Genomic DNA, 26,676 nt, shown 5'->3' on the forward strand with positions numbered 1-26,676 from the left:
TGCATATCATTATTTCCTGTATCTAGCCCAGAAGGGCCGAGATGCTTCTTCTTTCCTAACGTATCACTTCCGACCGACGGACTAGTCGTGCACTATAGACTCGGAGAATTCCACAGTTGATGTATTCACGCTCCACACAAGGGATAGCGGACCCCTGATCTATCGGTGAGCTTGACATATCGTCCATGCCATGAATCCATCACTAGTAGACTAGTATACGGGTGTCATACAATCCTTACACTGACCATTCGATGTCCTTCTACGCAGATTTCTAGTTCTGTACCAGATGAACACACCGCATTCGGGACCCGCGAAATTACAACCCACTGCGGATCTAGAGAAAAATTCGTCTTGAGATCCCCGGTTCACACAAGTAGAGGATTTTCTTTCTTTCCTTTTCTTTTGTTCGCTATTCCGCGAACATTCAGCCGATCGACCTGACGACATCAATGCTGTCACCAACCAAGAATCCCACCTCCTCTGTATATCTAGGTATCACCAGAAGAGCGGTGATTTTCAATCCGAAAACCCGCCGCTTCCAGCCCCGCAGTCCCGACTTCTCGGTCCACCTTAAAAACCGGCTTACGATGTTTGGATTGGGCGTTGAGCCATACGCACAAAATGGCGGTAGCCGGAGGCAACGGATACAATCATACAATACATACGCAGTTGAGAAGCAGTGGGCCGGTGGGCGTAGTAAAGGCAAATTTTTCTTGGGAGACATGTGCGGAGGCAACGTTCACCGAATAGCAAGAACCAGATGTCAGATTTGATAATGTAGCAGTATTCTGGAACATGAACAAAATTCCATGTATACCCATAGTGAGGGTTCGTATAGGTGGAAAATGAAAGTACACCAAGGATTGATTCTACGCATACATCACATCCGCCTTCATCGCGATATGATGCATCTACATACATACTGTAGTTCAGGTCGATCATCAGATTCTGCAGTACTTTCTACTCCTAGTACTATATCGGTAGTAGATAATTCGTAAGTAGTGGCTCAACAACTCAACAACTGTGAACTGATCCGATCAGACAACTTGGGGAGGTCAGAAATCAGTAAACTCTTCACAGTCCATTCACACGACCTGACCCCTCCTCTCCGTCCGTATACCGCCACCTTCACAACTTGATCTATCTTGAATGCAAGTGTATTGATCAACTTCACCCAAATACCTTCAACATAGATACCTGTATTAGTATAATAGTTTCATACTGGTTTTTGCAACTCAAGTATCTCCTCCATACTCCATACGAAGACATATGGAATGGGAAAGGATCCACTCCAAAATCTTCACTTACCTTTCTTTACCTAACAATCCTTCCTTCAGCCAGACCTGAAATAAGGTAGTGGACGAGAGTCAAGACATGGATCGGATCATATGTCAGACTCAGAGGGATATCGGCAGACGCGAACCGTTCAAACTCTACTTACCAGTCCCAGTGCCAGTCCGTGACAATTGATCTTCGCCATTTCGTCATGGAGTCCGTCATGACTGATCTTGTCAAAGACAGCTACACATAATCAAAGACACATATCAAAGTTTATTTGTGGAGGGAAGAGGAAAAGAAAGAAGAGAAAAGTTTTTCGTCTTTGTTGTAGCTACTAGCTGGGTTGAGGGATCCTCTTACACCACAACAACTACTCCGTACCTAAGTACTACTGCTATACTATACACTATCGGTGGTGGACAACTATAGTCAGTGGAAAAGATATCCACGTCGCCCATCACCATCAACCAATCCATCTGGCATCTGCTGCAACACGACTTAACGAATAACAACCCTCGAATTATCACCCACACGACGCGAGAAATTCGGCAAGACAATATGACCTTTTCCGGTAAGGTCAGGGCACCGATAACTGGGGCAGCGGAGAGCCTCAACCATGGGTTACCATCATTTGGTGTGGTGCGGTGCGGTGCTTTTGACGGGCGGTCAGGTCGGTTTCTGTCATTCTCCTGGCTGTCTGTCTGCTTGCCCTAGGTACGGTACTTCGTACCAGGAGGTACCGGTAGGTACTAGGTAGTAACCCCAAGCTAACCTAAGGCTGCCTCCGTCCGTTCCTCGGTATGGATACATACAATACGCATGCAGTGTACCGAGTAAGGGTCCATACATACATACAGAACATACAAACCTGACTAGGCACAATCAGGCCTAGGGCAAAACAGACGAGCGGGACCCGATTGTAGTGTAAATAAATGACTCCACAGTGAAGCTAACTAACCCCAAAGCTCGAATAGTGGGAAATGGGAAAGACTATTATTCAGCGTGCTGTTCAGCCTTGTCTTGCTTTGGGTGGTGCTTTGTTCTGATGATGTGGATGTTGTGGATGAAGGCAGTGGATTGAGGTGATTTTGTTTGTTAGGATGCTCCAGCTTGAGATGTTGGAGTGTACGGTGTAGTGCCGGGTTCAATGGCTGAAAGTAACTTGAGGCACGCGTGAAAGACGGATACATCGAGTCTCGGGCGCGTTCTCCTTTCCTTAGACCATGTCGTCATTGAGTGTCTCGCGTCCCACGTTTGGGTTGGCTCTCCGGCCTGCCTGTTCTGGAATCCGGAGTTACGGGCTTCGAATTATGGAGATTACACCAGTATTGGTTATCCCGTTTAACGGCCATCGATGGAGGTTGATGACTGGCCATAATCTCGCCCGGGGTCAATAATCCCGATATAACTATGGAGCCGCTCCCTTTTCACCTCCACCTCCACCTCCTGAATAGAAATTGAGACATTTCGCTTCTATACTTATTCCGGGTTTAATCTCCTGACAGGACCGAGCGGACTGAACAAGCCACGTTTCCTCAGCTGGTATCTCCAGGCCTCAGGCCGAGGATAACTAAGGGGCTCAAGGCTCAAGGCTCAAGATGACATAACGTGAAAGGTTTACCCGCGGAGCTTGGCGTGGATGGAAAAGCCCTTTACGCGTGATGATTCGGCGATCGCGTTGTTGCCAATCTGGCGTGTCTTGTCGATGGCGTTCTCCGGATATCCGTGGTCTAGACAGCCTTGAATCTTGATGTATCTATCGCCGTCCCGCTTCCGTGCCTCGCAAATTGCCACTAGTCCGGGGGAGGAGACAGCAGGCCATAGTTCACCTGCTAAGGCCGGATATCCTTGCAATCGCAGAACCATAATAGATGAAACCTCTCGCAATTGGACTCGATGTCGCGTGAACCATGTCGGACTGTGATTAGGTTCAGCTGGACCGGCCCCATCAGCCACCTCCTGAATGGGAGAATGGATGATGCCTGATCTCACCTCGATACGGAGTACTATCGCTATTAGGACCCCTTTCCACGACGCTATGCCAGTGCCATCCTGTCGCGTCGCGCATATCGGACTGTAGCCGATACTTGCATCCGCGTTTCACATCAGAGTTGACATGGGATTTAGACAAAGATGTACCAACCAGCAGCCGTCTTGGTCGATCGGCGCGGTGAAGATCTCATGGCGTGATCATCTACTTCGGCTTTGTGCGTATGAAGCATCAGTGCCATGTCATTCTACATATGCCTGCCATCCACAAAGTATTCGTCAACGGACTGACCATGCAGGTTCATTTACCCCAAGGGGACTTGTCATGGTCAACCGGTCTAAATTTCAGTTGCGACTGTTTCATTTGCTTTTAAACTGCCGGCGACATACTTCTGCAACAGTGGTGAAACGACCTCATCGGGTTCAGGTAGCAAACATGTCACTTCTCTCCTCCTTGATGATATCCGAGCGCTTCGACGGCGTAACCCCAGAAGATCGTCCAGGACCCGTAATCAACCCCGCCATGATGCCATCAAAAGCGTATATTCACTCTGCTCTTTGGCTCAGGAAATTATGGTGCTTGTATTCCAGGTTCTTTGTATTGTACAAGGTTCGCTTGTGATTCAAAATGGTGGTTCTCGGGTTGGACCAGGCAACGCGAATTGACGATCATTCGGCTCCGAACCCACGGGCTGCGCTGCTCGTAGCGTTCAGGTGTTAATCTCCCGGGATTTGCGTCCCTCGCTGAGGTGCGGCTCCGTCCAAGTCAGCGCGGCCCAGATGGTGCCTATCAACAACCCCGCACCCCAAGCATCAAATCAAAGGGTCGAACCGGGCTTGGGACTGAGCCACTGATCCTGATTCAGCTGCGTGTGGAAGATGAATCCGCCAAAGATATTCTGAGCCATTCATCCATCCATCCACCGGCCCACCCCTGTTCCTTGCTGCCGGAGTTCACGCCCATACGCCGGGGAACTGGGTGTAAGCATCCCATCCGCATAACCCCTTTCCTCGCCCACATCGCCAGCCAAGGGACGGTATTTGTCTCTTCCACCCTGCGCATAAGCTCTGAAAGTCCGGATACCGCGAAGATTCGCCCCCTGGGTGGGGAGCGGTGCCTGCAACCCCGGCATTGTCGCATCCTATCACATCCAGAGGACCCCGAACTGGGCCTGCTAGCCTTGAACATACGAACCGCGTTCCGGACATGATGACCGGGCTGCTCTGACGTGGCAATCCCCTGATCTTGAATCGACCTATCGACACCTCGGCCATGCAAGTGTTTTGTCAGTGATACCACCCTTCATGCAACAAACCTCATTGCTTTGCGTTCAAATATCCGATGGATGCTCCGATGGCCAGTCATTGACCCGTCTCTTGTCCCGCGTGCATCTCCTCAGCACAATCCATTTGTTCGACAGTCGGCTCCCATTCTGACTGCATTGCAAGTATCTGCTAACCACTCCTGCGTCCAGCAGGTGTCGCGCAGAGTGGGCTAGGCCAATGAGACAATCCTGGTCTAGTCAGGATTTGTTTGCTATCTTGTCCAAAGCTTGATATCGCCGGCACCTGGGAGAACTGTTGGCTCACAGCGGTTCTCGCTGTGTACTCCATGTGTTGGCCTGGCTTATCAGTGAAGCTGACGACACTTCCGGCATGGACAGGATGCTGAGTGACCAGGTTGTTCCGGACAAAGTCAACAATGCAGTTGGCATTGCCTGGCTGGAGACTTGCCCCTGTTTTTGTTCTTGTCATTTGGACTCTTCGTACGAACTTGGGTAAGTGACAACAATTTGAGAAATGATGATGAATGCGTAGAGTACTGGACCACCTAGGTCTCAGTCATATAGATCCAATTGAATCAGAAATTCTCTAGGCATCGCACTGAGTAGAACGACACCTGATCATCTACCTTTAAAGAGATTTTGATCCTTCTTAAAAGTCAGTATTCATTCCAAGTTAGATCAACCTTCGAGAGTCGCATTAAAAGTTCGACAACCTCGTAGCGCACAGCCGCATACTCAACAAGATGCCATCACTACAGTATGCTCTCTGTAATCTTCCCAAAGACCATCCATGTCCTCGCATCGCCACAATGTAGCAATAGCCATAGCAATAGAGAGCCCGCTCACGTGACCCGCGGGCAGTGGGACCTCCGCGGCGCGCTAAAAATTGTATCAAAAAAGAAACGGAAAAAAAGCTGCAGAATCGCCAGCACCACCCAATCGAGCCTCCACCACCACCACATACCGTCCCCTTTGACCGGAATGATTGTTTAACGGTCGGCTCCAACAGCTGAGCCGGGTAGATCCTATCATTGCACATTCTCCCACGGGGATCTACTTTTTGCACGCCGAACATCAACCGAAACGAAGCATTGCATTGTCCCAAGATCTATCACCACCACCACCACCACCACCACCACCACTACCGCGATCATGGATATCCACCGCTGCCGTTTCGTGCCTTACAACCCACAGGCGATTAATGCGCTGTCCTTCTCCCACCCGCCCTCCGCCGAACTCGCAGGTCGAGGTGTCCCTACCCTCCGCCTCGCCATCGGTCGCGCAAATGGCGATATCGAGATCTGGAACCCCCTACGCGGCGCCTGGTTCCAGGAGACGGTACTCCGCGGAGGCAAAGATAGAAGCATCGAGGGACTTGTCTGGACGCTTGATCCCCCTGAGCCCGGTCCCGATGGCTCCAAGTTGCCCGGCCGTCTGCGCCTGTTCAGCATCGGATACTCGACTGCCGTGACGGAGTGGGATCTGGAACAGGGTCGTCCCCTACGCCACTCGAGTGGAAACTATGGCGAGATCTGGTGTCTGGCTGCTCAGCCGAGGTGGCAGGCGACGCGCGGGAAGGATGGCAAGTTGTTGCCTCCGGCGGAGGGAGAGTTCACGGGTCAGCATCTGGCTGCGGGGTGTGCGGATGGATCGATTGTGATTCTGTCGACGGCGGATAATGATCTCAAGTTCTTGCGGATCATGCGCCCGTCGACGAAGCGGTCGAGGGTGCTGAGTGTTACGTTCCAGAATAGGAATACCCTCGTTGCGGGCTATGCGGATAGTTCGATTCGGCTCTACGATATCAGGAGTGGACAGCTCCTGCGCACGATTTCCCTGGGTAAGGGTTTGGCAGGTGGATCGAAGGAACTGCTGGTGTGGTCCGTCAAGTGTCTGCCTGATGGGACCATTGTCTCGGGTGACTCGGCTGGTGAAATTCGCTTCTGGGATGCCAAGAATTATGCCCTGATTCAGCGCCTGCAGGGCCATGTGGCGGATACGTTGGATATTGCTGTGAGCGCGAATGGAGATACGGTGGTCAGTGGTGGTGCGGACCAGAGGACGGTCGTCTACCGGAAGAAGGACGGCGAGAAGGGTGATAAGAAGGCCAGATGGGCTGAGGTCATGCATCGCCGTTACCACACCCACGACGTGAAGACGTTCGCCGTGTACGAGACGAGGGATATCAGCATCGTTGTGTCTGGAGGTAAGATCGTCCGTTCTACGAGGTGTTTGACAGTGGGCTAATATCGACCAGGACCTGACGCTGCACCGGTCGTCCTGCCCCTGCGCGAATTCGGAAAGGAGCACCACAGAAAGCTGGCTAGCTTGCCTCAAATACCCCAGCTCGCCTCCTCTCCTTCGTCTCGCCTTGTGATGAGTTTCTGGGATAGGGAAGTGAGCATCTGGCGTCTGCACCGTGGTCCTACGTCGCACGAGAACACCGATGGCCAGCGTCATCGGTTGGTTGGCAAGGTTCTGATTCAGGTATGAGAGAATGGCCCGCATCTTCAGGAATCTCATTTCTAACGACTGCAACAGGGAGAAGAGAACATCACATCAGCCATGCTCTCCGCGGACGGAAAGATCCTCGTCGTTGCCACGATATCCACCATCAAGCTGTTCTCCGTGCGGCGTCGCAAGGGCGACGAGAAGGGAACTCTGCGCATACAAAAATTGGACGTGCCGAAGGCTCTCGCGGAGGATGGAGCCCGCGTGGTGGCCGTCGCTCCCAACGGTCAATGGGTTTGCGTCGTCCGTCCCAACAGTGCCATGTACCTGGCCAGAATCAAGCCGGCTTCGACCGCGCAGGAGAAGCCCCATATCCTCTCCCAGCTTGTCAAGCTTAACCGGGCTACCCGCCACACTCGTTTTGAGAAGGCATCCCATGGTACCTTGGGCGACTATGAGAGAACCGTCCGCTGTGTCGTGTTCTCCGACGACAGCAAGGTCCTGGCATCCGGCGATCTCTCCGGCTGTGTTGATACATGGTCGCTTCAGAAGGCAGAGGATGCCCCCAAGAAGCACAACGGTGCTGCTGAATCAGACGACGAATCTTCCGACGACGAAGACCAACCAGTGATCGAAGGTGAGCGCTGGCACCACGCCGCCGAGGAGTCTCCCATTCCTCGTCTCAAGTCCGGTGTCGTCCTCCTGTCATTCCGTCCTCCCAACCCAGCCAAGACCAACCTCCTCACGAACGGTGCCGCAAAGGACGAACACCGCTTGATGGCCCTCACAAGCGAGCACCAGCTCGTCGAATTCGACGCCGTCGAAGGCAAACTGTCCGACTGGTCCCGGAGAAACCCGAAGGCCTTCCTTCCCGCAGAGTTCCGTGGCGTCAAGGACCGCGCCATGGGCTGCGTCTGGGACCTGTCGGCCGCCCGCGAACGCCTCTGGCTCTACGGCTCCTCCTGGCTATGGATGTTCGACCTGAACCAAGACTTCCCCTCTCCCGAAGAACTCGACGCCTCCGCAGACAACCACGAAGACCTCAACGCCTCCACACACTCCAAGAAGGCCAACCAAAAGCGCAAGCGCGACCCCTTCGATGAGGACGACAACGGCCGCAAAAAGCCCAACAGCGGTGCCGGTGACCGCATATCCCTCGCGCAATCCGACATCTTCTTCGGCGCCAAGATGCGCAAGATCGTCGGCCCCGACGAATCCCAAGCCGAATGGATCTCCCTCGACAAGGAACGTCCTCGGCCCGCCAACGGCGGCAACGACGACGACGAAGCCTACGACTACGACGAAGCATACACCGCCACCAACGACGTCGCTCTCGCCCGCCTCCGTCGAGAAAGACAATTCATCGAAACCAGCACCCCCCTGAAACGCGTCTCCATCGGTGGCAAACAGGATAAACTCCTCTCCCTGACCCCCGGTCCTGACTTCGACACCCCCTCCCAGAAACAACTCGTCCACACCGGCGATCAGAAATCCCAATCCCATCCCCCCCACCGTCGCTGGTGGCACACCTACAAGTACCGTGATATCCTGGGTATTGTTCCTCTCGGCTCGGACCCGGACGCCGACCCCGAGAATCACTTCCTTGAGGTCGCCGTCGTCGAACGCCCCATGTGGGATGTCGATTTGCCGGGTCGGTATGTTCGGGACTACGCCTAGCCAATGGATTTCGTTTTCCGTTTACTAGGTTAATATATCCGGTTTATTTGTCCGTCTGTGTTTCTCATCAAATAGTCGACTTTCCTCTGTACAGAACGTCGTCTCCTTCTTCACCTACCCCATATCCCTTCCCCTTTTCCTAGAATTATTTCTTCTTTTGTCCCATCTTAGGATATTCTTGGCGAGCATGATAGGTTCTTGAATTAGATAAAAGTTGTTTTGGATTGCCCGCTTTTCTTTAATTGAATGAATGGGTAGATGGGTAGTTTTCTCCCTCTCTCTGCCCCTCATAACCAGCCGTGTATTCTGTATTTTGTTCTGTTATTGTAGATGTAGATACGTCGATGAGGGAAGTTCTCCCGGGAGGTATGTGGTGGGTATGATACGCAGTATTGTTACTGGTGGTTGTGTTTTTTTATGTCTAGTTTCTATTTCAGGGTGGTGGGTATAGGGTGTGGGATTAGTACCAACTGTCGATAGGATGGGCGGTCGTTCTAGTGATACAGATGGAAGGTTCCATTGGAATGTGTGTATGAGATGATTAGCTAAACAAACGCCAAGGTCCCTGTGAATATCTACCAGAACTATCGTAAATCAACCATGGTCCATGCAGCATGAGTGAAGAAAGCGAAGCAACCCAGAACCTGCTGATCTGCGTTCAGAAGACAGCATACATATCGTGACGCATCAGTCTTGTTTCGATCCCGAAGAGGACAGGTGACTCCAAAGTACAGAAATGATAGAATAAACCGAAGAAAAGGAAAACTGCAACTCCCAGACTTCCCCGTTAGCTCGTAGTCGTGACTCCTCTTAATGCGATGGAAATATGCGGCCGCTGTATAAGGCCAGAGAGCGGCAAGCCGCTGTAGGAAATGTCTAAGGCATCCGATGTGGACGCGTCTCGGAGCAGATTTATCAGGATGTCGGTGGGTTCTGGGTGACCTGGCGGATCCCGGTCTGCCAAGTCTGCAAGGTGAGATTCGGTCGGAAGAACCAGCACGCGGCGCTGCAATGGAAATTCCGGAGCTGGCACCTGAGAGATGCATGTATCGACGGGAAGCTGTAGCGCAGCATCCGTTCTGGCGGTGACGATGTGCGGTCGACCAGTTCATAGAGGCCGCACTGTCGAGTACGGAGATGGACGTTGGACGCCAACCACCTTGGCGGGCTCAGGGCCATCGCCTTGGTGGTGACATAAGACGGACGACGATTACTTGGCATGTCATCACCAAGACCTAATAGCTTTGTGCCGAGACAGGTGCAGGCTGCGGCCGTTAGTACAGAACAGAAAAAAGAATCGCAGCCAAAGGTACAGGCGTCTCGGCATCGTTACACAAGGACTTGTGCCGTGACTTGGCGAGGAAAGATGGCTAAGCAAGGGACAACTTACAGGACTGCTGAGCATGCTGTTCCGCTTGTTCCGGCCCTTCTTAATGTGGTTCTTCAAAGCGGTGGAGTCCAGTGGTTTCAACAGCTCGAAACTACACAGCAATTCACCCGAAACCGACATGATAGCACCCCAGTTATCAAATTCGCCGCAGTACTGAAGCAGAAACAGTTAGCAAGGACGGATTAGGCGACAGTTACGTCAGACACTTACGTTGGGGGCAGAAAAGACGGTGACGAGAACTCGATCCTGGTAGAACTCATAGCCATCCTCGACAACCATGTGCGCTCGACAGACCAGGTCGAAATCATGCCGCTGCAAAAAGTCCATGATCACCTTCTTGCCGAAACAGTAACTCACACCGCGCTCGTTGGGCTCCCAATCCTCCTCCATGTCCGCAGGATCACTCCACAGGAGGTCGTTCAGCAAACCGTAGTCCGGCACGTCGGTCGGGCGTGCAATTCCTCGAATGTCATCCATATGCGAGAGGCTAGGAGACAACCCTCCGTGAACACAGAAAATCTTGCCAGCCACGATCGCGGCGATCGGGAGACAGTTGAAGGTATCAATGAACGTCTTCCAGATCTTGATGTTGCAACGCCGTTTACATTCATCATAAAACCCATAAACACGGGTTACGTTGGCACACTCGTGGTTGCCACGTAGAAGGAAGAAGTTCTCGGGATATTTCAGCTTATAGCACATCAGGAGAAGAATCGTCTCCAAGCTCTGCTTGCCACGGTCCACATAGTCACCCAAGAAGAGATAGTTGGACGCAGGAGGGAACCCGCACATCTCAAAGAGCCGGATGAGATCCGTATATTGGCCGTGAACATCTCCGACGATCTTGACCGGGGCTGACAGCTCCAACAGAGCCGGCTGAGAGAGAAACAGCTCCCGGGCAGCGGTACAGATGGCAGTGATCTCCGCGTTTTTCAAGCAAACGGTCTTGGTGACTTTGGTCGAGTAGCCGGCATCGAGAAGTCGTGAGATCATGTCGTCCAAGTCGATGGATTTCAGAGCACCCATTCCCATTCCCGGTGAGCCAGACGTCTCGATCGGAGCATTCATGATAAAGTCCAGAATAGGGTTCAGCTGATTCTCCCGTTTGATGAGAATGGACTCTCCCACCGCCTGTGAGGATGGGCCTACGGGAGCAACACCAGTAGGAGGAGCATCAGACACGAGATCAACCTCGCCACTCTGCTGCATCGCGCTCACATCTTGATGTCCGCGCTTCAAGCTGCTCGACAAGGATGGGGACGGGGGAGGCTCGGGGGCATCGGATTTCGATGCAGTGTCATCAGCAATAGGAGACTGAGTACTCAGGTTGGTGGAGCTGCGTCTACTGGCTGCCGATTTGATCGATCCGGCATCCGACCTGTCCGTCTGGCTTTCCGTCTGGGACAGCGCGGACGTCGATGCGCGAGGACTGTCACTGCTACGGATCTTGGAGCGGATCGAGCCTCGAATGGAGCGCAGCGATTCTTTGGTATCGGAGCGGGAGAAAGATGGATACGACTGCAGAGAGTCGCCCGGGCTAGAGTTGCCCTTGGAATGCGACTGACCCATTACTGCAGGGTGAAATATCTGCCAAGCTCGATCGTGGACGTTGATCGGAGCGGTTGAGGTTCAAGGTGTGCACACCAAGCCCCGTGTTGTGCTGGAATGCTGAACAGTGTCTTGGCTGCTGCCTAGCCCCCGGGGGGTTGGTCAAGTTATAAAGGAGACCGATCTTCCACAGGGTGGTCCTCGAAGGCGAACGCTGGCGGCGACGACAACAACACAACGGAGCAAGAATCGGGACGGGTTACAACGAAGATCAAGACGACGCGGGATCCAGTCCCCGGGTGATGTGAAGATTAAGAAAGCGTTTGACCGATCGGTGATGTCGACGAGTTATCGGAAGGAATGGATGGACATCGAACGGAGGGATGAGAGCTTCACCACGAAAGCCGCCGATAGCTAGGTGCTCGGAAGGGGAAGCTCCGATTCGCCGAAGAGAGCTCCTACGACGTGCGGGTTAGACGAGATGGAGCAGGCAGCGAGAGACAGAGCACGGGAAGCACGAATCCAAAGCAGAGGCAACAGATGTTAGAGTAGGGATGGCATGTGGAGGGGGCAACGGTGAAGGGAGCGACTTTGGACGGAGAATTTGGGTCGAGTTCGGGGTGTGGGAGGGGAATAATAATAGAGTGTGGAATGGATGCGTCATTATGGGGGTGCGAGGAATGGAGATGAAACCAGCCCCGACAGAAAGGGATTCAAACACTCACCCTTCTAGAGACGCAGACGAGATGGACACCACCGCAGTCGATCAAGATGCGGCGATGACGAGGGGGTATGTGAATAAAAAAAACGAAAATCGATGAGGAAAAGGTGATGGATGAGGAAGAACGAACACAAGAGGCCGAATGTCGCCTCAAACCCCAGGCTGTCGTTTTTTGGTCTCGATTCCTGCAGCCACGGGCGGTGGCAGGCCCGGAGGATCGTCGGTCCGGTAGAAGCTTTGGCTGCCTAGGTGCCTAGCAAGCCTGAGGACAAAACAGAGCTGCCTAGAATCGGTCGCTTTCTTTGACTACGGAGTATCGTGCTGAAAGTTTATTCTATCCCCTTGTCCGAAACCTGTCTGGTGCGTCTCATTTATATATCGCCAGGGCGATGGAGCATAGGTCGTCACATCGACAACAACCGGATTCCCCCTCCCAGCCGATGACCTAGCCACATCTCAGCCCCTCGTGACGGGTATACATATAGTTCAAGTTGACACCGCGTAGCAACCCCGACGACACGTTCTCGTCCCCTCCATTTCCCCCCTCATTCGTCTTGGCTTCGTTCTCTTCATGGCATCATAGGTTCCTTGCGCTTCAACGCATGCATCAGGATTTCAATTTGGCCTGGAAAGCCGGACGCACCACTTATCTTCGGATGATCACCGACTGTCAGCCTCTCAGACGCTCCGACCAGTCCCGACCTCTCCAGAGGGGCTTGGTCGATCCACTTCATAATTGGCTGGACCGAGATGCATGTAGTCATTGACTTTATGGGCTGTGTCCATTCGCTCGCTTTGCTGCCAAACCCCTCCCACCTAAGGAAGATTATCAGGCGGTAGGATAATGTGCTATGCGAGATACTCTTAGTTCAGTGTTGAAACGCAACCACAGTCAGCAGCAGGTCCAAACTCTACCCACTGCAGGAACACCGCCATTTCGAGTCCCAACCCCAGCTCCGCCTGGTCACGACCATGGCTGCTGCTGCCAAGCCCATCTACTGCGCCAAGCACCAACGACTTATGTCCGATCTTTTCTCCTAACCACGTTGTGGTGGGCGGGCTTGGATGATAGGGCTTGGCCTGCACCGCAGTCTAGCTGATGCAGGCAAAGAATTCCAACGATGGGATGTGTGATGAGATTACTGCGCAGTTATATGCAGACTCGGCGCTAGGTGCATTTGTCCATACCGCCCTATCCCTCTGACCGCCCATCAACTTCTATGGGGGTGGCCGTTCAATTTGGCAACCGATTCATGCCATGGAGTACTGCCATTCTTTTCTATTTCTTGAGAGGGTCCCGCGCGCGACTCGACGAAGGCTCTTCCAACTCGATTTTGGTAATATGCTGACCGGGAACGACCACAAGACCGATAAATCGACTGGTCATATTCACTTTGACGTTCGAGGCATCCACTGCGCTACCAGCGGCTGAATCATTCGTACCCGTGGCCGCATCTCGAACGGTAGCTGGCGAAGGGAAGCGGTATTCGTAGGTGCTGGCAAGGATGATATTTCGTGCCTAATGCGGCCAAACAAGTCAGCAGGCGCTAAAAGATATGCCTCGTATTCTGGGACTTCCTATTCCTCCGATCTATCCAACAGGAAGACTGCAACGGGAACACCACCTACCGCATCCGTACACTTGAAGGTGCCCACGAAAATGCGCGTGTCTGTCGCGTGCACTCGTAGAGTCCGACCGATCAACGAGTCCAGGTATTGAACGGCTTTATTTTCGTCCATTGTCGCGTTATTTTCTTCCAATCGGTGGCCGTGAGGCAGCCACACCTTCACTGGAAGCGGGGGTGGAATGGACCACTAGAAGAAAGAAACCTGGCGGTCTAGACTCGTCTGCGTTGTCTAGGGCGAGGCGGGAAATCAATCGCGGGCGAGACTAGGGAGTATATTATACCCAGCTAAAGTTAATAGCCTAGTTGGACTGGACGCGATCCGGTTGGTTGTGTGGTTGTCTTGGGGATGATGGTCGGAGTGCGACAAAGAGATCCGCTGGAGTCCTGAGACCTCAGGCATTCGTCGCATGTGACATTCCGTGGATGGTCACAACTGCACTTAAATTGTACATTTCCTCGCTGCCTAAAATATGGCTGAATTAATTCTAAATTGTAGCGTGGTGATTTACTCATATAATAATTTGGTCTTTATATTAGACATACTGCCAGATTTTGATCTCAATCTGCATTGAAATTATATACTTCGGGGTCGTACGCAACTGAATTCGACTGTAGGAGCTTGGCATTTGTATAATCAAAGCAGTTGAGTCGGCCAAGTCGACGAATGGGTTCAAACAAAGAAATCGAATGCAAGGAGGGTCTTAATATGAGATAAAGAGAGCTATATTAACAGTACCACTAGGTTGCCAATATGGCCAGCACGTTGGCCAGGTGAAAAATATCAAAAGTCAAGGTATCATCGCTAAAAAGAAACCGCTGGTGTGGGATGCTAGTTGAAGATCCCATTCATGATCATGCCTTGATTAAGGTATCATGCCCACCCAAACCCTGTGATCGACGGCTGGAGGTCTTCCACTATATCATTGCTGACTGAGTCTATATCCATATCGCTCCTTGTGCGCTGTGAAGATGGGCTGGTCGTACTCCAGCCGACCGAAGTAGCTGGCGACGACAGATTTATTTGAGGCTGCCAGGATGTCGGCTTCCCTTGTGCCGTATTATTCATTTGTCGGTCCGGCAAGTTCGAATGTTTTTGGGCGAGCGAGGTCTGAGAGGGTCGGAAGAACTTGTGTAATGTCTGCTGGCGAGGGTCGACAATGTCGGGGGACGGTACAGCCTCTGGCTCGATTCCCTCATCATCCGTGGCAGGGACGGGGGGGTGATGTTGTTGTTGAGCTGTAAACAGCCAGCGAAGGGTGTTTTCTAATCTCTGTGAGCCAAGATCGACTGGCGGTGCAAGATCCCGTCTTATGGGCGCTTACCATATACCACTTCGGCATCCGGGCGATCGTTTCTGAAGCGCTTTCGTGTGCGACTGTGCAGGTGTTTGGGGGTCTCATCCAGCATGAATGATTGCCTTGCAAGAATTGGAGTAGGACTAGGCGATGCAAGGCCGGAAACGGAGGCTTTGCGTTTGAGGGACATGGTGCTGGTGCTAGCAGGATCTGAGTCCGGGTCGCGTGCGAGGGTGAAGTGTTTTTGTGGTGGACAAACGCAGAGGGTATACAGTGCGGAGGTACTCCGTAGTAGAAGGGCAATGCGAAGAATTGGTGTAACAGGACAATGTCTATATAATTAATCGGGAGACTGAACTGTAGGTTGATATATACGCAGTAGGCTGTTGGCTTGGGTGGTTGGTAAAGATACCGGCGCGTCAAAAGACCGCGTCGCAATACACCAAACATGCGCTATTCCGGATATGGATAGATTAGTTGTGGTCGTGAGCCCGACGGCATCTACTCCAATTCCATCGGTAGGAAATCCCAGAACCTTGGGTCTAGTTCAGTATTATCTGATTATCGGATGCGTCAGAAACACGATGATACCGTAGAGATGTATACTTCGATTTATCTCCCAACCTCTTTCCAACGTCGGCTATGCCACCGGCGATGAACCAAGGTCAGACCAGCAAGCCAGAGTTCCATCTCGTATCGCCATCTTTCAGTTGATCGAGTTCTACGGTAGGTGCTTCTCTGATTGTCGGGGGACCGTCCGGGTCTCCCGTGACAGGAAAGCAAGCCACTGCGATGACGAAGTGAGTCCCGCCTTCCCCGCTTCGGGCTTATCGAGGCGGCCACCTGTCGATCCGCAACCTTTAGCATATCCCAGTCCAACCATACCCATAATCTTATCATCATTGCCATTGCCATCATCATCTCATCACCATAATTTAATCAAGTCAAGGAAGACAGTCAACTAAGGCGCACAATGCAGCGGGCTCGCGAGGCGACCCATGCTGGGACGTGGTACTCCGACATGAGGGACCAAGTGAGATACCAGATCGATTACTGGCTCGCTGAGGTAGCGGATGAAGACAGCCTCCGCTCAGTTCCCATGCCAATACGGGGGGCCCGAACGATCATAGCCCCGTATGTACTCGTCAGAAACTGCATGGGTGAACTTGACTCTGATCTATTTCAGGCACGCCGGCTATGCGTACTCCGGGCGATGTGCCGCTTATGCCTATAAAGCCTGGGATTTGAAGGGCATGTGAGTAATGGTCCTTCAGCTCTGCGGCCGCCATCTTCTAAAGCAAGTTTTGGATAGTGAACGGATTTTTGTGCTCGGTCCAGCACATCATCAATTCTACAGGACGCTTGCCCTCCCCGGATTCTCCGCGTATCATACCCCGCTCGCCGATGAGCCTCTCCCGCTCGATACCGAGCTCATTGAGGAGTTTAAAAACAGCGAAATTGAGATCGGGGATCGACTTCGAAGATTCGACACGATGACTCCTGGTGATGACGAAGACGAACACAGTATCGAACTGCACCTGCCCTTCATCCACCGTCGCTTACAACTCGAATACCCTGGCAAGCCCCCGTCTGAATATCCGCCGCTGGTCCCAATCGTGGTGGGCGCTGTTGATGAGGAGACGGAGGAGGGGTTTGGAGCCTTTCTTGCTCCGTACCTTGCTAACCCGAGCAATGCTTTTGTCATCAGCTCCGATTTCTGCCACTGGGGGTCCCGTTTTCGTTACACGTACTACGCGAGCACCGCGCCCAGTCCTGGGCCTATAATCCCTGTTTCTGACGATCTTCCTTGGCCTGGTCTTGAGGAAGACGAGACGACTCGCTTGATCGAGAGATGTCAAGCCGGCCACGCGTTGCAGCCCTCGGATACCCTGCTCACCAACCCACCCATTTATGCTAGTATCTCAGCCCTTGACCTTGGTGCCATGGCCGCCATCTCCACGGGGAGCCATGGGCAGTTCTCGAAATTCATCAAGGATACCAATAATACCGTGTGTGGTCGCCATCCCATCGGCGTGGCAATGGCTGGGATTGACAAGTCTGGGCTGTTGGCAAAGGGGCTGGGTCGATTTCATTTTATTCGGTATGACCGCAGCTCGAATGTGCGTCAGTTCAGGGGTGGGAACGATACATCTGTGAGCTACGCATCTGCCTATGCCGTGATGTGATGGATCCCGTCCGCTGTAGAGGTATCCTGGGAAGTACCCGCCTATTACTATCTGTATTGACATGTCACTCGTGACTACATGCCCTTAAGGCTCTCTCGTTTCGTGTAGGAATGACGCAAGTGTTTCCTTCCCCGCCTTTGCCTCCGCGTGCATTCTGGAAGGTAGCATAGAGGTAGTACTGAGGCCCGATCCACGAGGTTGGACATGACGGGCATGAAGACATTGCTTCGGTTGGCCGAGGCTGGAGGAGGCTTGTCACATGGGCACTGATGGAAGCAAAGAAGGAGAAGTGTTACACCGCCACGACGGGATGGACTCTGGGTAGTCGGGCTCCCCGGGGCAATGCCCGGAAGGAGACGAGCGAACAGCCTCCGGTCTCCAGGATGAAGAAGCGTACGGCCGGCATGCTGCAGGACGCCCGTTTGCGATGCGACTGCATATGTTCCGATCGTCTGGTGATGGGATCGCGTGGCTAGCCTGGCAGCCTGACGGAAGGTTACCCCGCAGGCTGAAGAAGTTCTGCTGGGAAGGTCAGAAAAAGCAAGTCGAGATGCAGTGTTCAGTAGGTTGCATTGGGCTGGGTCTTACGCCGTTGAGACGGAGCCCGTCCCAGGCGATCCTGCCTTGGCTGTGTGCTCGTCGGATCAGACACGGCCAATGGATGGTCATGAGCTTTAAATTAAAGTCCCTCCGGCTCGTCGATATCGTGGCCAATCCGGGGCTTGTATCCCCCGGCCGTTGCTTTGTCTCCTGAGCCGTGCGGTCTGGCTCGGATACTTCCGTCGCTCCACCCAGTGGACTGGCCGGTACGGTGTCCGCTGCAGGGCCCCGATGGCTTGCCGGAGAGGGACGGTGGTTGTTTGATTGTCATCCGAAACGATGATTCTGTTGTTCGATTCGCTCGCGCCTGGTCACCGCAGACAGTCGGTTGACTGCTGTCCCGTGGTGGTGTCCAGGTCGGGCATCGCCGTGCTCTGGGGAAGGACGATAGATCGACTCCCTTGTCCGGCGTGTAAACTCTACGTAGTCAGAACCGGATGTCGACAAATTGCAGGACGAGGAGGCTTGCCAATGGTGAAGGTTTGCCAGAGGTCGTCACACCGGCCGGAGACGGGTGTGGTTTTGACCCCATGATGAGGGTTTTATTCGCCGGAAACGACGGTGAGCGAGGATAAAAGGATGTCGAGCCCGGTGAATGGCGAGATCAACAGCAGCAAAGACGGCAGCTTGCGATTGTCCGCTCGATTCTTTCCGCTGGTTGGACTGGACACTGAAGGAGGATTTGCGATTTGGGGATAGTTCCGTTCCGGCGTAGACAAACTCCTTTGTTGCTACGACAAAGGCCTGATACCAGCAGCATTATATTACGGCTCGGTTCTCATGGTCAGTCAACCTGCTCTTCATCACTGCACTTGACGTGCTTGTTCTTTTTTTCATTCCTTCCTTTCTTCCGCTTCTTCATTCCCTCATTGATCTTTGAAGATGAAGCTGTTTCAATTCCTGATAGCCCTAACTGGGCTTGCCCTGGTGAGCTGTGCTCCCAGGGGCCAGAATGATACCGTTACGAACTCCACGATCGAGTCCACTGATCGTCTGGTGTTTTGTCATTTCATGGTAAGTTATCGATCGACATCTTCTAAGAGATGCTAACCGCCTAGATCGGCATCACCAGCAACCGTCAGAGCGCGGCCGACTACGACGACGACATGAGACGGGCCAAGGCCCTCGGCATTGATGCTTTTGCCCTCAACATCGGCGTGGATCCGTATACTGATACCCAGCTCAACTTTGCCTACGAGTCCGCTGCCCGGAATGACATGAAAGTGTTCATTTCGTTCGACTTTAACTGGTACAATACCGGACAGGCCTATACTGTGGGTCAGAAGATCCGACAGTATGGAAGTCTGCCCGCCCAGCTCAAGGTCGACGGCAAGGTGTTTGCGTCGTCTTTTGCCGGTGATGGTCTGGACATCAACCAGATGCAGTCGGCGGCGGGTACGGAGGTGTACTTTGCCCCCAACTTCCACCCGGGACAAGGCAACTTTAATCAGATCCAGGGCGCGCTGAACTGGATGGCCTGGGATAATAATGGCGACAACAAGGCTCCTAGTGGGGGACGCAACGTGACGGTTGCTGAGGGTGACAAATCCTATGTCAATGCTCTGGGTGGAAAGGCTTACGTTGCTCGTATGTCCCCCTTTCTTCTTCATTTTGATGGACAATTACTGATAGTAATAGCTGCATCCGGATGGTTCTTCACCCACTTTGGTGGCGAGGTATCGTACAGTAAGAACTGGGTGTTCCCCTCGGATCTACTGTGGTACAACCGCTGGTTCGAGATTCTGAATCTGGGTCCTCGATTCGTGGAGATTGTCACCTGGAATGATTACGGCGAGTCGCATTACATTGGGCCTCTGTCATCTCCGCACACTGACGACGGTGCCTCCAAATGGGTCATGGACATGTATGCCTCCCCCCCCCCCCCCTTTCCCCCCCCCCCCCCCCTTTCACCCTGACTAACCGTATAGGCCTCACGACGGCTGGCTCCAAATGTCGAAACCATTCATCGCCGCATACAAAAACAACGACAAGTCCGTCGACAAATACATCACCGAAGAAAAACTCATCTACTGGTACCGCCCAACCCCGAAGAACATCAACTGCGACAGCACCGACTCCACGATGGACGGCAACCCCAACAACTCCAGCGGGAACTTCTTCCGCGGCCGTCCGAACGGATGGGAAACCATGGAAGACTCGGTCTTCGTGGTCTCATTGCTGAAATCCCCCGGCTCCATCCAGGTAGCATCCGGCTCGAACAGTCAAAAGTTCGACGCGCCGGCGGGGGCGAGTTCCTTCACGGTACCTATGGGCGTGGGACAGCAGAAGTTTGCGCTCGTGCGGGATGGCAAGACGGTGCTCAGCGACACTAGCTTGAAGAATATTGTCAATACGTGCATCTGCGGATTGTATAACTTTAATGCGTATGTGGGGACGGTGCCCCCACCGTCGACGGTGGATAAGCTGGGGCCGGCTGGGTTGGCGGCGTTGCAGCAGGGTTTGCGCGTGGCTTGTCCGACGAATACGTTGGGGATGAATGTCGCTGTGGAGAGTGCGACTCCGGCTCCGAGTGCTAGTGCTAGTCCTAGTTCTTTTGCTGCATGAGCTATCGCAGTGCCTATCTCGTGTATGATCGTGTCATTATTCTTGGAGGAATTGCTGGCTGGAACGGACTTTCATTCATGTGATTAGTTAGGACAGACATATGACAACGCCGGACGTATGCATTATCTATTTTTCTGTAAACACAGCATAGAACCCATCCCAAACCACTCCCTAAACGTCCTACCCTATCCCTAAGATACCAGCTCTAAGCACATTTAATGCTGTTGCTGTTGCTGCTGTTGTGATGGTAGTCGTGGATGAGGATTATGTTAGAGAAGGTGACGGTGTAGATATAGAGATCTGAGGTATACATAGTTAGGGTTATAGTGGAGTGGGTATATACCAAAGAGATATAGATAAAAGGAGTGCAGCTTAGATAGATACAGCATTATAATGACAATATTATCATATATACCACGTAAGCAAATACATAATACCCCGTACTCCGCATGTAGAAAGTACCAAGATTACCTCGGCAGATACCAGATAAGCCCAACGGATGCCTGATGACTTGGCGGCGTCCTGAATTACTCCGGCTTATCAGCCCGCCTATCCTATCTGATCTGGATTTAACCATCCCTGACCAGGATTCAGCATCCATCTCACCGACTTTTACATTTATTTATCTGGTCTCGCTGCCACAGGATGATCCGCGTCGGTAGAACGGTCCCCCGTTGATATCTGTGCCTCGAAATGGCTATGTCCGGATAATTGGTGTCGCGCTTATTGTCGGTTCTCAGCTGACTCGCGTGATCGATTCATTCCTCTATTTGAATCGGTTGATACCGACATTATGGGTTGTTGATTGTCTGCTGTATGAATCTGAATATTGGAACATGGCACGCATCAAACAGGGTGTGTTTTCCTGGGAGGATGTATTGGCGCAGCGATACCAGAGTACGTTACCACCATCCATCCATCCATACTACGATACTAACCACTGGTAAAGACAACAAACCCCCCACCCTCCCCAGACGTCGCTACAGCATCCAAACCCAACGAACCGACACCCGTACCCTATGGACCCCCCAACCCCAAAGCACCCTCCTGACGAAACTCTCGCCCGAACTCCGCCTCATGATCTGGGAACTCCTCCTCGGCGGAATGCGCATTCATATCGTGCAGCGCGCGAATCGCCAGATGGGACACGTGGTGTGTCCGCAGACCGGCGCATGCGATGTCTGTCGGGGAGGATTGCCGGGGATGAAAGAGGTGGATGGGGGGAGGTTGTTGGCGTTGGCGAGGACGTGTAAACAGATGTATCCCCCTCCCTGCCCGGTGGCTTATCGCTATACAGACTATGTTATAAATGCTAATGGTGATATGGCAGCTACACCGAATCCATCACCCTCCTCTACACCCTCAACACCTTCGAATTCAGCAATACCTGGTCCCTCACGTACCTGCGGCCCACCATCCCGTCGGACTTCTGGGACGCCATCCGCGCCGTTGAACTCCGGTGGGCTTTTCCCGGCCATTGGCTGCCCTGCAAGGACCCCGTCAAGACCGTATATTTCTCTGCAGGCCGACAGCAGTGGGTTGAAACGTGTCGGGCGGTGACCTCCATGCAGGGGTTGCAGTCATTTACGTTACAGCTCAGCGGGAGTTGGTTCTGTGAGCCGGTGGAGAAGATCCCGGTGTTTTTGGAACCGTTACGCGAGTTGCAGTTGCGGCGGGGGTGGAAGTTGCAGTTGCCCAGACAGCCGTATTATGTCAAGGAGATTAGGAATATTGATGGGGGGTTGAGGAAGAGGGGGATTGAGTGTGCGGTTAGGGTGATGTAGGACTTCATACGGAGTATGTGGGTTGGGGTTGATATAGTAGGCGTAGTATGTAATGGGCTGGGTGTTGTCAGTCTTAATGATGATGATGATATATATTGTATCTAATTGCCAAGTCAACTCCACCGATGGGTGACAGAAGCTTCTGCAAGCCACTTTCAACATATATTCACTGCCTAGATCCAACATATCCACTTCTAGATACTATCGTCTTTACCAATACCCTACCATCCCTACCATAATCACAAGTACAACCATAACCATAACAAAGCCATAACGATAACCACAACCCTCCTCACTCACTCACTAAATTAACAAAACAACCATCCCACCTAAAAAGTTCGAAACAAACATCATCATCATCATCATCACTAATCCCTGATGACACCACCCCAACCCACCCCACCACATCACAATCAAACATAATCCAACACAAACGCCACCACATTCCCCCCTCCCCTCCCTAGAGCCCAAGAACCAGTCGCCACAACCTGTCACTCGTCACTTTTTTTTCCTCCCTTTCCCAGCGCCACTAGAGACGCTTTTCCTAAAGCTTTGATCCTCTGTCGATCGTGATATAACACAGAGGAGAAAACCTCCCGTGGATCATGATGATGTGACGTTAACCGAGGAATGTCAGTACCTGAACTAGCGAAGTGTACCTGCATCCACTACAGCCTCTGGGCATTCTTCGGATGGACCGTGCTTGAATCTGCTGCATGAGATATTCCTGTCTCCCTACGGAATAGCATTCGACATGGAGGTGCTGCTTAAGGATGGGATGTTCCTGGGGTGGGTAGGTACTACATAGTATACATGAGATGGGATGGGATACTTGGGAAGTATCTCTCTATCTCTTAGTCGGTGGGTACTGTGTACGGTGGACTGTGTATGCCTCGTCTCGGTGGATGATGCAAGGAAAGGGATAGAGTAAATTCCTGACATTTGATGAGAGGGAGAGAGGAGGGGGGGTGTCGCTCCATTCGACAAGGCACTCCGTACTCGGGATTCATGGTATAGATGCTCACGACTTGACTCTCGTGGCAATTACATAGGAAGTGAAAGGATGATGAAAGGACTCGATTTTGTTCTATTTTAGTCCTCTATTGAACTTTATGAAGGGAAAAGTATCGGATAAGAATAGTATGCCTCAGGGTGAGGGTAGGTACGTAGAGAGGATCTACTCTCAGCTAGCCATGGGGTGGTGGCTGGTGGCTGCGTATGGAATGTGGTACATTCTTCATTCTCAATTGATGATGTGGGTGGGGTGTGAATCAACGATTCTACTGTATGAGTATGGATTATTGTATGAAATGAACTGAGTTGCGATCTGACTATGTGATTATCGCGGACTGGATATAATGTGGTGATGGGTAGGTTGTTGCTTGTAATGATGCTAAAGGTATAGACATACTGTTGGGAGTAGGCAGAGGTACAGAGTCCTCGACCCGTAGGAATTCCTGAAATAATGGCTAATAGTTTATAGGAATGATACCATACACCGACCCAAGAATGCTCGCTTGCGATCCCGCGGACATCCTCCACTGACCATCCACCAAGCATGCTCTCCGAGGAATTCACATTCCACCCACAACACCACCATCCCACTCATATACCATCCACCAGCTCATCCCGGGCATACCCAACACGGCAATTTGTTATGGTTCCTTCGCTATGGATCAACCCTCAGCAATGAGATCGCCCTTCATAAAGACAAATCCTGCTCTACCGGCCGCCCTGCCCCCCCAAATTCTTCTTCCTTCCCAGCCCCCTTTACGCAGTGCTACATGCTCCGGTAGTGCGTGTCTGTCCTACCTCCCCAATTCACAACCATGCGGCAGCGCAGCTCCCCTAGAGGCTTCGGGGCCATCCGACGCGATCCTCAAATAGCGCAAGCGTCCGCGGCTCCGTACGCTTCTTATGGCGCGTCCTCCGGCTATAGCAGTGGCCAGTGGAACGGTGGTTATTCGGCTGGTTCTTACGGTCAGCAAGCATCGGGATCAGGTATGTCGGCGGGAGCAGGTGCCGCCGGGACAGCTGGCACAGCTGGCACCGGACAGAGTGCCTGGAGCGCTGGCACGGCCAGTGGTGCGTATGGCGCGCAAGGCAGTGCAGCTCAAGCGGGCACCGCTGCAGCCGGAAGTGCGGCCCCAGTAGCAGCCGATGGAACGGCCGCGCAGCCCAGCGCCGAAGCCGCACCAGCAGCACCAGCGGCAGCAGCAAACTCAGGGTCGACATGGTCTGAAGCAGCAGCTGGGACACCGCAACAGAGTCAAGCAGTGTGGAATCAATGGGCCGCGCCGTCACCGCAGCCGTGGGCAGCCACCGACACCTGGGAGACATCAGCCCTTCCCACCCCGACCACCTGGGCGACCATGGCATCATCATCATCATCATCATCATCATCATCATCATCCACCAGCAGTATATCCTCGAGTACGACCACCGCTGCCAGTACCACCACCGCTGCCTCGTCTGCGGCAACAGACGCCCCAGAGGGTACGCCGACCTCCACCAAGCTCGGCATTGGTCTCGGGGTGTCCCTGGCAGTCCTGGCCATTTTGGGCCTGTTCCTCTGGTCCCTGCACAGTAAGAAGCGTGCGGTGCAGAGAGCCATTGCGGAACACAACCGAAAATCCGAAAAGCACCGGCCGGAACCAACCTCACGGCGACCCTCAGTGAAGAGATACGCGTCGAGTCTCTACAACGGCAGTGTCTCCGCCATGGGTGCCGTCCCCAGTGCGGCCCGGTCCGTCACATCTCGTCTTCCCCATCCCAGCATCCCGACCATCTCCAAGCCCGACTACACCCCGATTAAGGACTTTACCAACAAGGTCTATGCCAACAGCCGCAATTCGCTACGAACCGCAACGAACATCGTCAAAGCCACCTGGCGGCGATCGCGCGTGCACGTGCCCCGTCCCGCGTCGCAGAACATGCAAGACCCCAACGGGGCCCTGCGTGATGGCTTCCGGCAGATCCACCAGTCGTACTTGGAGCTGCCCCGGCCCAACGACAAGATCCACCCGGCCTTACGCGGACTCCATTCCTCCACCGAGACGTTAGTCGGTCCGGACATGGGCCGACTCAAGGAAGTATCCGTCTCCAACACGCCCCCCAAGGTCGACACGGGCAGGATCCCCGAGGCCAAGGTTGCGACGTTGGATACGGTTTCCCGAGGGACATCAACCAGCGACAGCACGCCGACGGTCTCTCGCAGCCCGACCATTGAGATTCCGACCATCGAACTACCTACCTCACCGGGTTCACCCCCGATCTCCCTCGCTCGTGTCTACCGCGTCGATATAGCATTCCGGCCGGTGAGCCCGGAACACATCGAGCTCAAGGAAGGCCAAACGGCCATTCTGCACCTAGTCTACGAAGACGGATGGGTATGTCTCCACCATCGCATGATATGATCGTTGCTAACTCAGTCAGGCACTCGTCACTCTGCTTGAAACCAACAAAGAAGGCCTCGTCCCACGAGCGTGCTTCTCCGCACAGCCCGTGCGCAACCAAGCCCAATACCTGGGCAACAACATCAACATCTCCACCGAGTGCATTCCGCGGTGCGCCACGCCCGCGACACCATCCGAATCCGGCACGGACGGCGACCTGGGCCGGTTCTACTCGCAATGCGCGACTCCCGACCTCGGGCCCATCGACCCCGAGATCCCGCAAAGTGTGCGGTTGAAATCGCTGCCCTCCCTGGCCAGCCTCTTCAAATCGGCGCCCAGCTTCAAGAGTGTGGTCTGATTGCATTAGTTCTCTTCTTGTGAATATTGCCTTGTGCAGGTCGGGTGTATATAGTCTTATGTAATGTTTATGGGCCAGATACCTGCTAGGATACTACTACTTTTACTATTCTGATGGCTTTCTTTTGTCTACAATATACTGGATTATCCAACCTCCCTAGCCTTATAGTCTTGCCTCTATCAATCGTGTTGTAGGCGAGGCTCCCCGTCCAACAGCCTATATGGCCACGTTCGTATCCTCACCTGGTATAACCCGCTTCATGATCATATCGGATACAGTTAAACATCATCTTTGGAGCAAGCGTCAGATTATTATACATGGCTTTATTTAAGATCATATTGTGTTCAGTTACCGCTTGTTCGTGGTCTACCTCTCTTCGACCTTGTCTTCGTTAATAATTAGTATTCTACTGAAGACTTATGTACGTGGCTATATGTCATATACCCCTCACATCGATATGTATCCTCACACCAACCACTCAAAATATATTCTCGACTTCCGTGGTATGACTGAATACCATAGATC

The 26,676-nt window shown here is 52.9% G+C and overlaps 11 protein-coding genes across 11 annotated transcripts; 6 read left to right on the plus strand and 5 right to left on the minus strand.

Moving 5' to 3' along the window:
- The first annotated feature begins 2,467 nt into the window (after nucleotides 1-2,467).
- On the plus strand, nucleotides 2,468-2,724 carry BO80DRAFT_181503 (uncharacterized protein). The gene has a single exon (XM_025714023.1). The coding sequence runs from the start codon at nucleotides 2,502-2,504 to the stop codon at nucleotides 2,673-2,675; it is 174 nt and encodes a 57-aa protein (XP_025572136.1). The 5' UTR covers nucleotides 2,468-2,501; the 3' UTR covers nucleotides 2,676-2,724.
- Nucleotides 2,725-2,895: 171 nt separating this feature from the next.
- On the minus strand, nucleotides 2,896-4,476 carry BO80DRAFT_448005 (uncharacterized protein; the record flags this gene model as incomplete). Its single annotated transcript, XM_025721643.1, has 3 exons — nucleotides 2,896-3,196; nucleotides 4,234-4,409; nucleotides 4,459-4,476. The coding sequence occupies 3 exons, from the start codon at nucleotides 4,474-4,476 to the stop codon at nucleotides 2,896-2,898; spliced, it is 495 nt and encodes a 164-aa protein (XP_025572137.1).
- A 1,001-nt stretch (nucleotides 4,477-5,477) lies between these two features.
- Nucleotides 5,478-9,032, plus strand: ura7 (small subunit rRNA maturation protein UTP4). Its single transcript, XM_025722859.1, has 3 exons — nucleotides 5,478-6,759; nucleotides 6,811-7,040; nucleotides 7,095-9,032. Exons 1-3 carry the CDS (start codon nucleotides 5,706-5,708, stop codon nucleotides 8,679-8,681), a joined length of 2,871 nt encoding a protein of 956 aa, XP_025572138.1. The 5' UTR covers nucleotides 5,478-5,705; the 3' UTR covers nucleotides 8,682-9,032.
- Nucleotides 9,033-9,107: 75 nt separating this feature from the next.
- Nucleotides 9,108-10,175, minus strand: BO80DRAFT_181548 (uncharacterized protein). The gene is made up of 2 exons (XM_025714025.1): nucleotides 10,072-10,175; nucleotides 9,108-9,946 (listed from the first exon to the last, which is right to left on the minus strand). Exon 2 carries the CDS (start codon nucleotides 9,791-9,793, stop codon nucleotides 9,266-9,268), a length of 528 nt encoding a protein of 175 aa, XP_025572139.1. The 5' UTR covers nucleotides 9,794-9,946; nucleotides 10,072-10,175; the 3' UTR covers nucleotides 9,108-9,265.
- phzA (putative serine/threonine protein phosphatase) lies at nucleotides 9,844-11,906 on the minus strand. The gene is made up of 3 exons (XM_025714024.1): nucleotides 10,282-11,906; nucleotides 10,072-10,224; nucleotides 9,844-9,946 (listed from the first exon to the last, which is right to left on the minus strand). The coding sequence occupies exons 1-3, from the start codon at nucleotides 11,638-11,640 to the stop codon at nucleotides 9,917-9,919; spliced, it is 1,542 nt and encodes a 513-aa protein (XP_025572140.1). The 5' UTR covers nucleotides 11,641-11,906; the 3' UTR covers nucleotides 9,844-9,916.
- Nucleotides 11,907-13,447: 1,541 nt separating this feature from the next.
- BO80DRAFT_181560 (LSM domain-containing protein) lies at nucleotides 13,448-14,169 on the minus strand. Its single transcript, XM_025714026.1, has 2 exons — nucleotides 13,970-14,169; nucleotides 13,448-13,859 (listed from the first exon to the last, which is right to left on the minus strand). The coding sequence occupies exons 1-2, from the start codon at nucleotides 14,078-14,080 to the stop codon at nucleotides 13,620-13,622; spliced, it is 351 nt and encodes a 116-aa protein (XP_025572141.1). The 5' UTR covers nucleotides 14,081-14,169; the 3' UTR covers nucleotides 13,448-13,619.
- Nucleotides 14,170-14,558: 389 nt separating this feature from the next.
- Nucleotides 14,559-15,647, minus strand: BO80DRAFT_504464 (uncharacterized protein). Its single transcript, XM_025724428.1, has 2 exons — nucleotides 15,291-15,647; nucleotides 14,559-15,204 (listed from the first exon to the last, which is right to left on the minus strand). Exons 1-2 carry the CDS (start codon nucleotides 15,451-15,453, stop codon nucleotides 14,840-14,842), a joined length of 528 nt encoding a protein of 175 aa, XP_025572142.1. The 5' UTR covers nucleotides 15,454-15,647; the 3' UTR covers nucleotides 14,559-14,839.
- A 589-nt stretch (nucleotides 15,648-16,236) lies between these two features.
- BO80DRAFT_448009 (protein MEMO1) lies at nucleotides 16,237-17,449 on the plus strand (the record flags this gene model as incomplete). Its single annotated transcript, XM_025721644.1, has 3 exons — nucleotides 16,237-16,397; nucleotides 16,450-16,518; nucleotides 16,576-17,449. 3 exons carry the CDS (start codon nucleotides 16,237-16,239, stop codon nucleotides 17,447-17,449), a joined length of 1,104 nt encoding a protein of 367 aa, XP_025572143.1.
- Nucleotides 17,450-18,516: 1,067 nt separating this feature from the next.
- BO80DRAFT_181610 (glycoside hydrolase family 71 protein) lies at nucleotides 18,517-20,621 on the plus strand. Its single transcript, XM_025714027.1, has 5 exons — nucleotides 18,517-18,832; nucleotides 18,932-19,063; nucleotides 19,108-19,636; nucleotides 19,688-19,913; nucleotides 19,978-20,621. The coding sequence occupies exons 1-5, from the start codon at nucleotides 18,830-18,832 to the stop codon at nucleotides 20,612-20,614; spliced, it is 1,527 nt and encodes a 508-aa protein (XP_025572144.1). The 5' UTR covers nucleotides 18,517-18,829; the 3' UTR covers nucleotides 20,615-20,621.
- Nucleotides 20,622-21,170: 549 nt separating this feature from the next.
- BO80DRAFT_427875 (uncharacterized protein) lies at nucleotides 21,171-22,557 on the plus strand. The gene is made up of 3 exons (XM_025720121.1): nucleotides 21,171-21,511; nucleotides 21,564-21,873; nucleotides 21,945-22,557. The coding sequence occupies exons 1-3, from the start codon at nucleotides 21,451-21,453 to the stop codon at nucleotides 22,396-22,398; spliced, it is 825 nt and encodes a 274-aa protein (XP_025572145.1). The 5' UTR covers nucleotides 21,171-21,450; the 3' UTR covers nucleotides 22,399-22,557.
- A 1,514-nt stretch (nucleotides 22,558-24,071) lies between these two features.
- On the plus strand, nucleotides 24,072-26,296 carry BO80DRAFT_495996 (uncharacterized protein). Its single transcript, XM_025723990.1, has 2 exons — nucleotides 24,072-25,787; nucleotides 25,834-26,296. Exons 1-2 carry the CDS (start codon nucleotides 24,228-24,230, stop codon nucleotides 26,149-26,151), a joined length of 1,878 nt encoding a protein of 625 aa, XP_025572146.1. The 5' UTR covers nucleotides 24,072-24,227; the 3' UTR covers nucleotides 26,152-26,296.
- The last annotated feature ends 380 nt before the right edge of the window (nucleotides 26,297-26,676 follow it).

This window comes from Aspergillus ibericus (genome assembly GCF_003184845.1).
Source record: "Aspergillus ibericus CBS 121593 unplaced genomic scaffold BO80scaffold_41, whole genome shotgun sequence".
Classification (NCBI taxonomy): Eukaryota; Fungi; Ascomycota; class Eurotiomycetes; order Eurotiales; family Aspergillaceae; genus Aspergillus; species Aspergillus ibericus.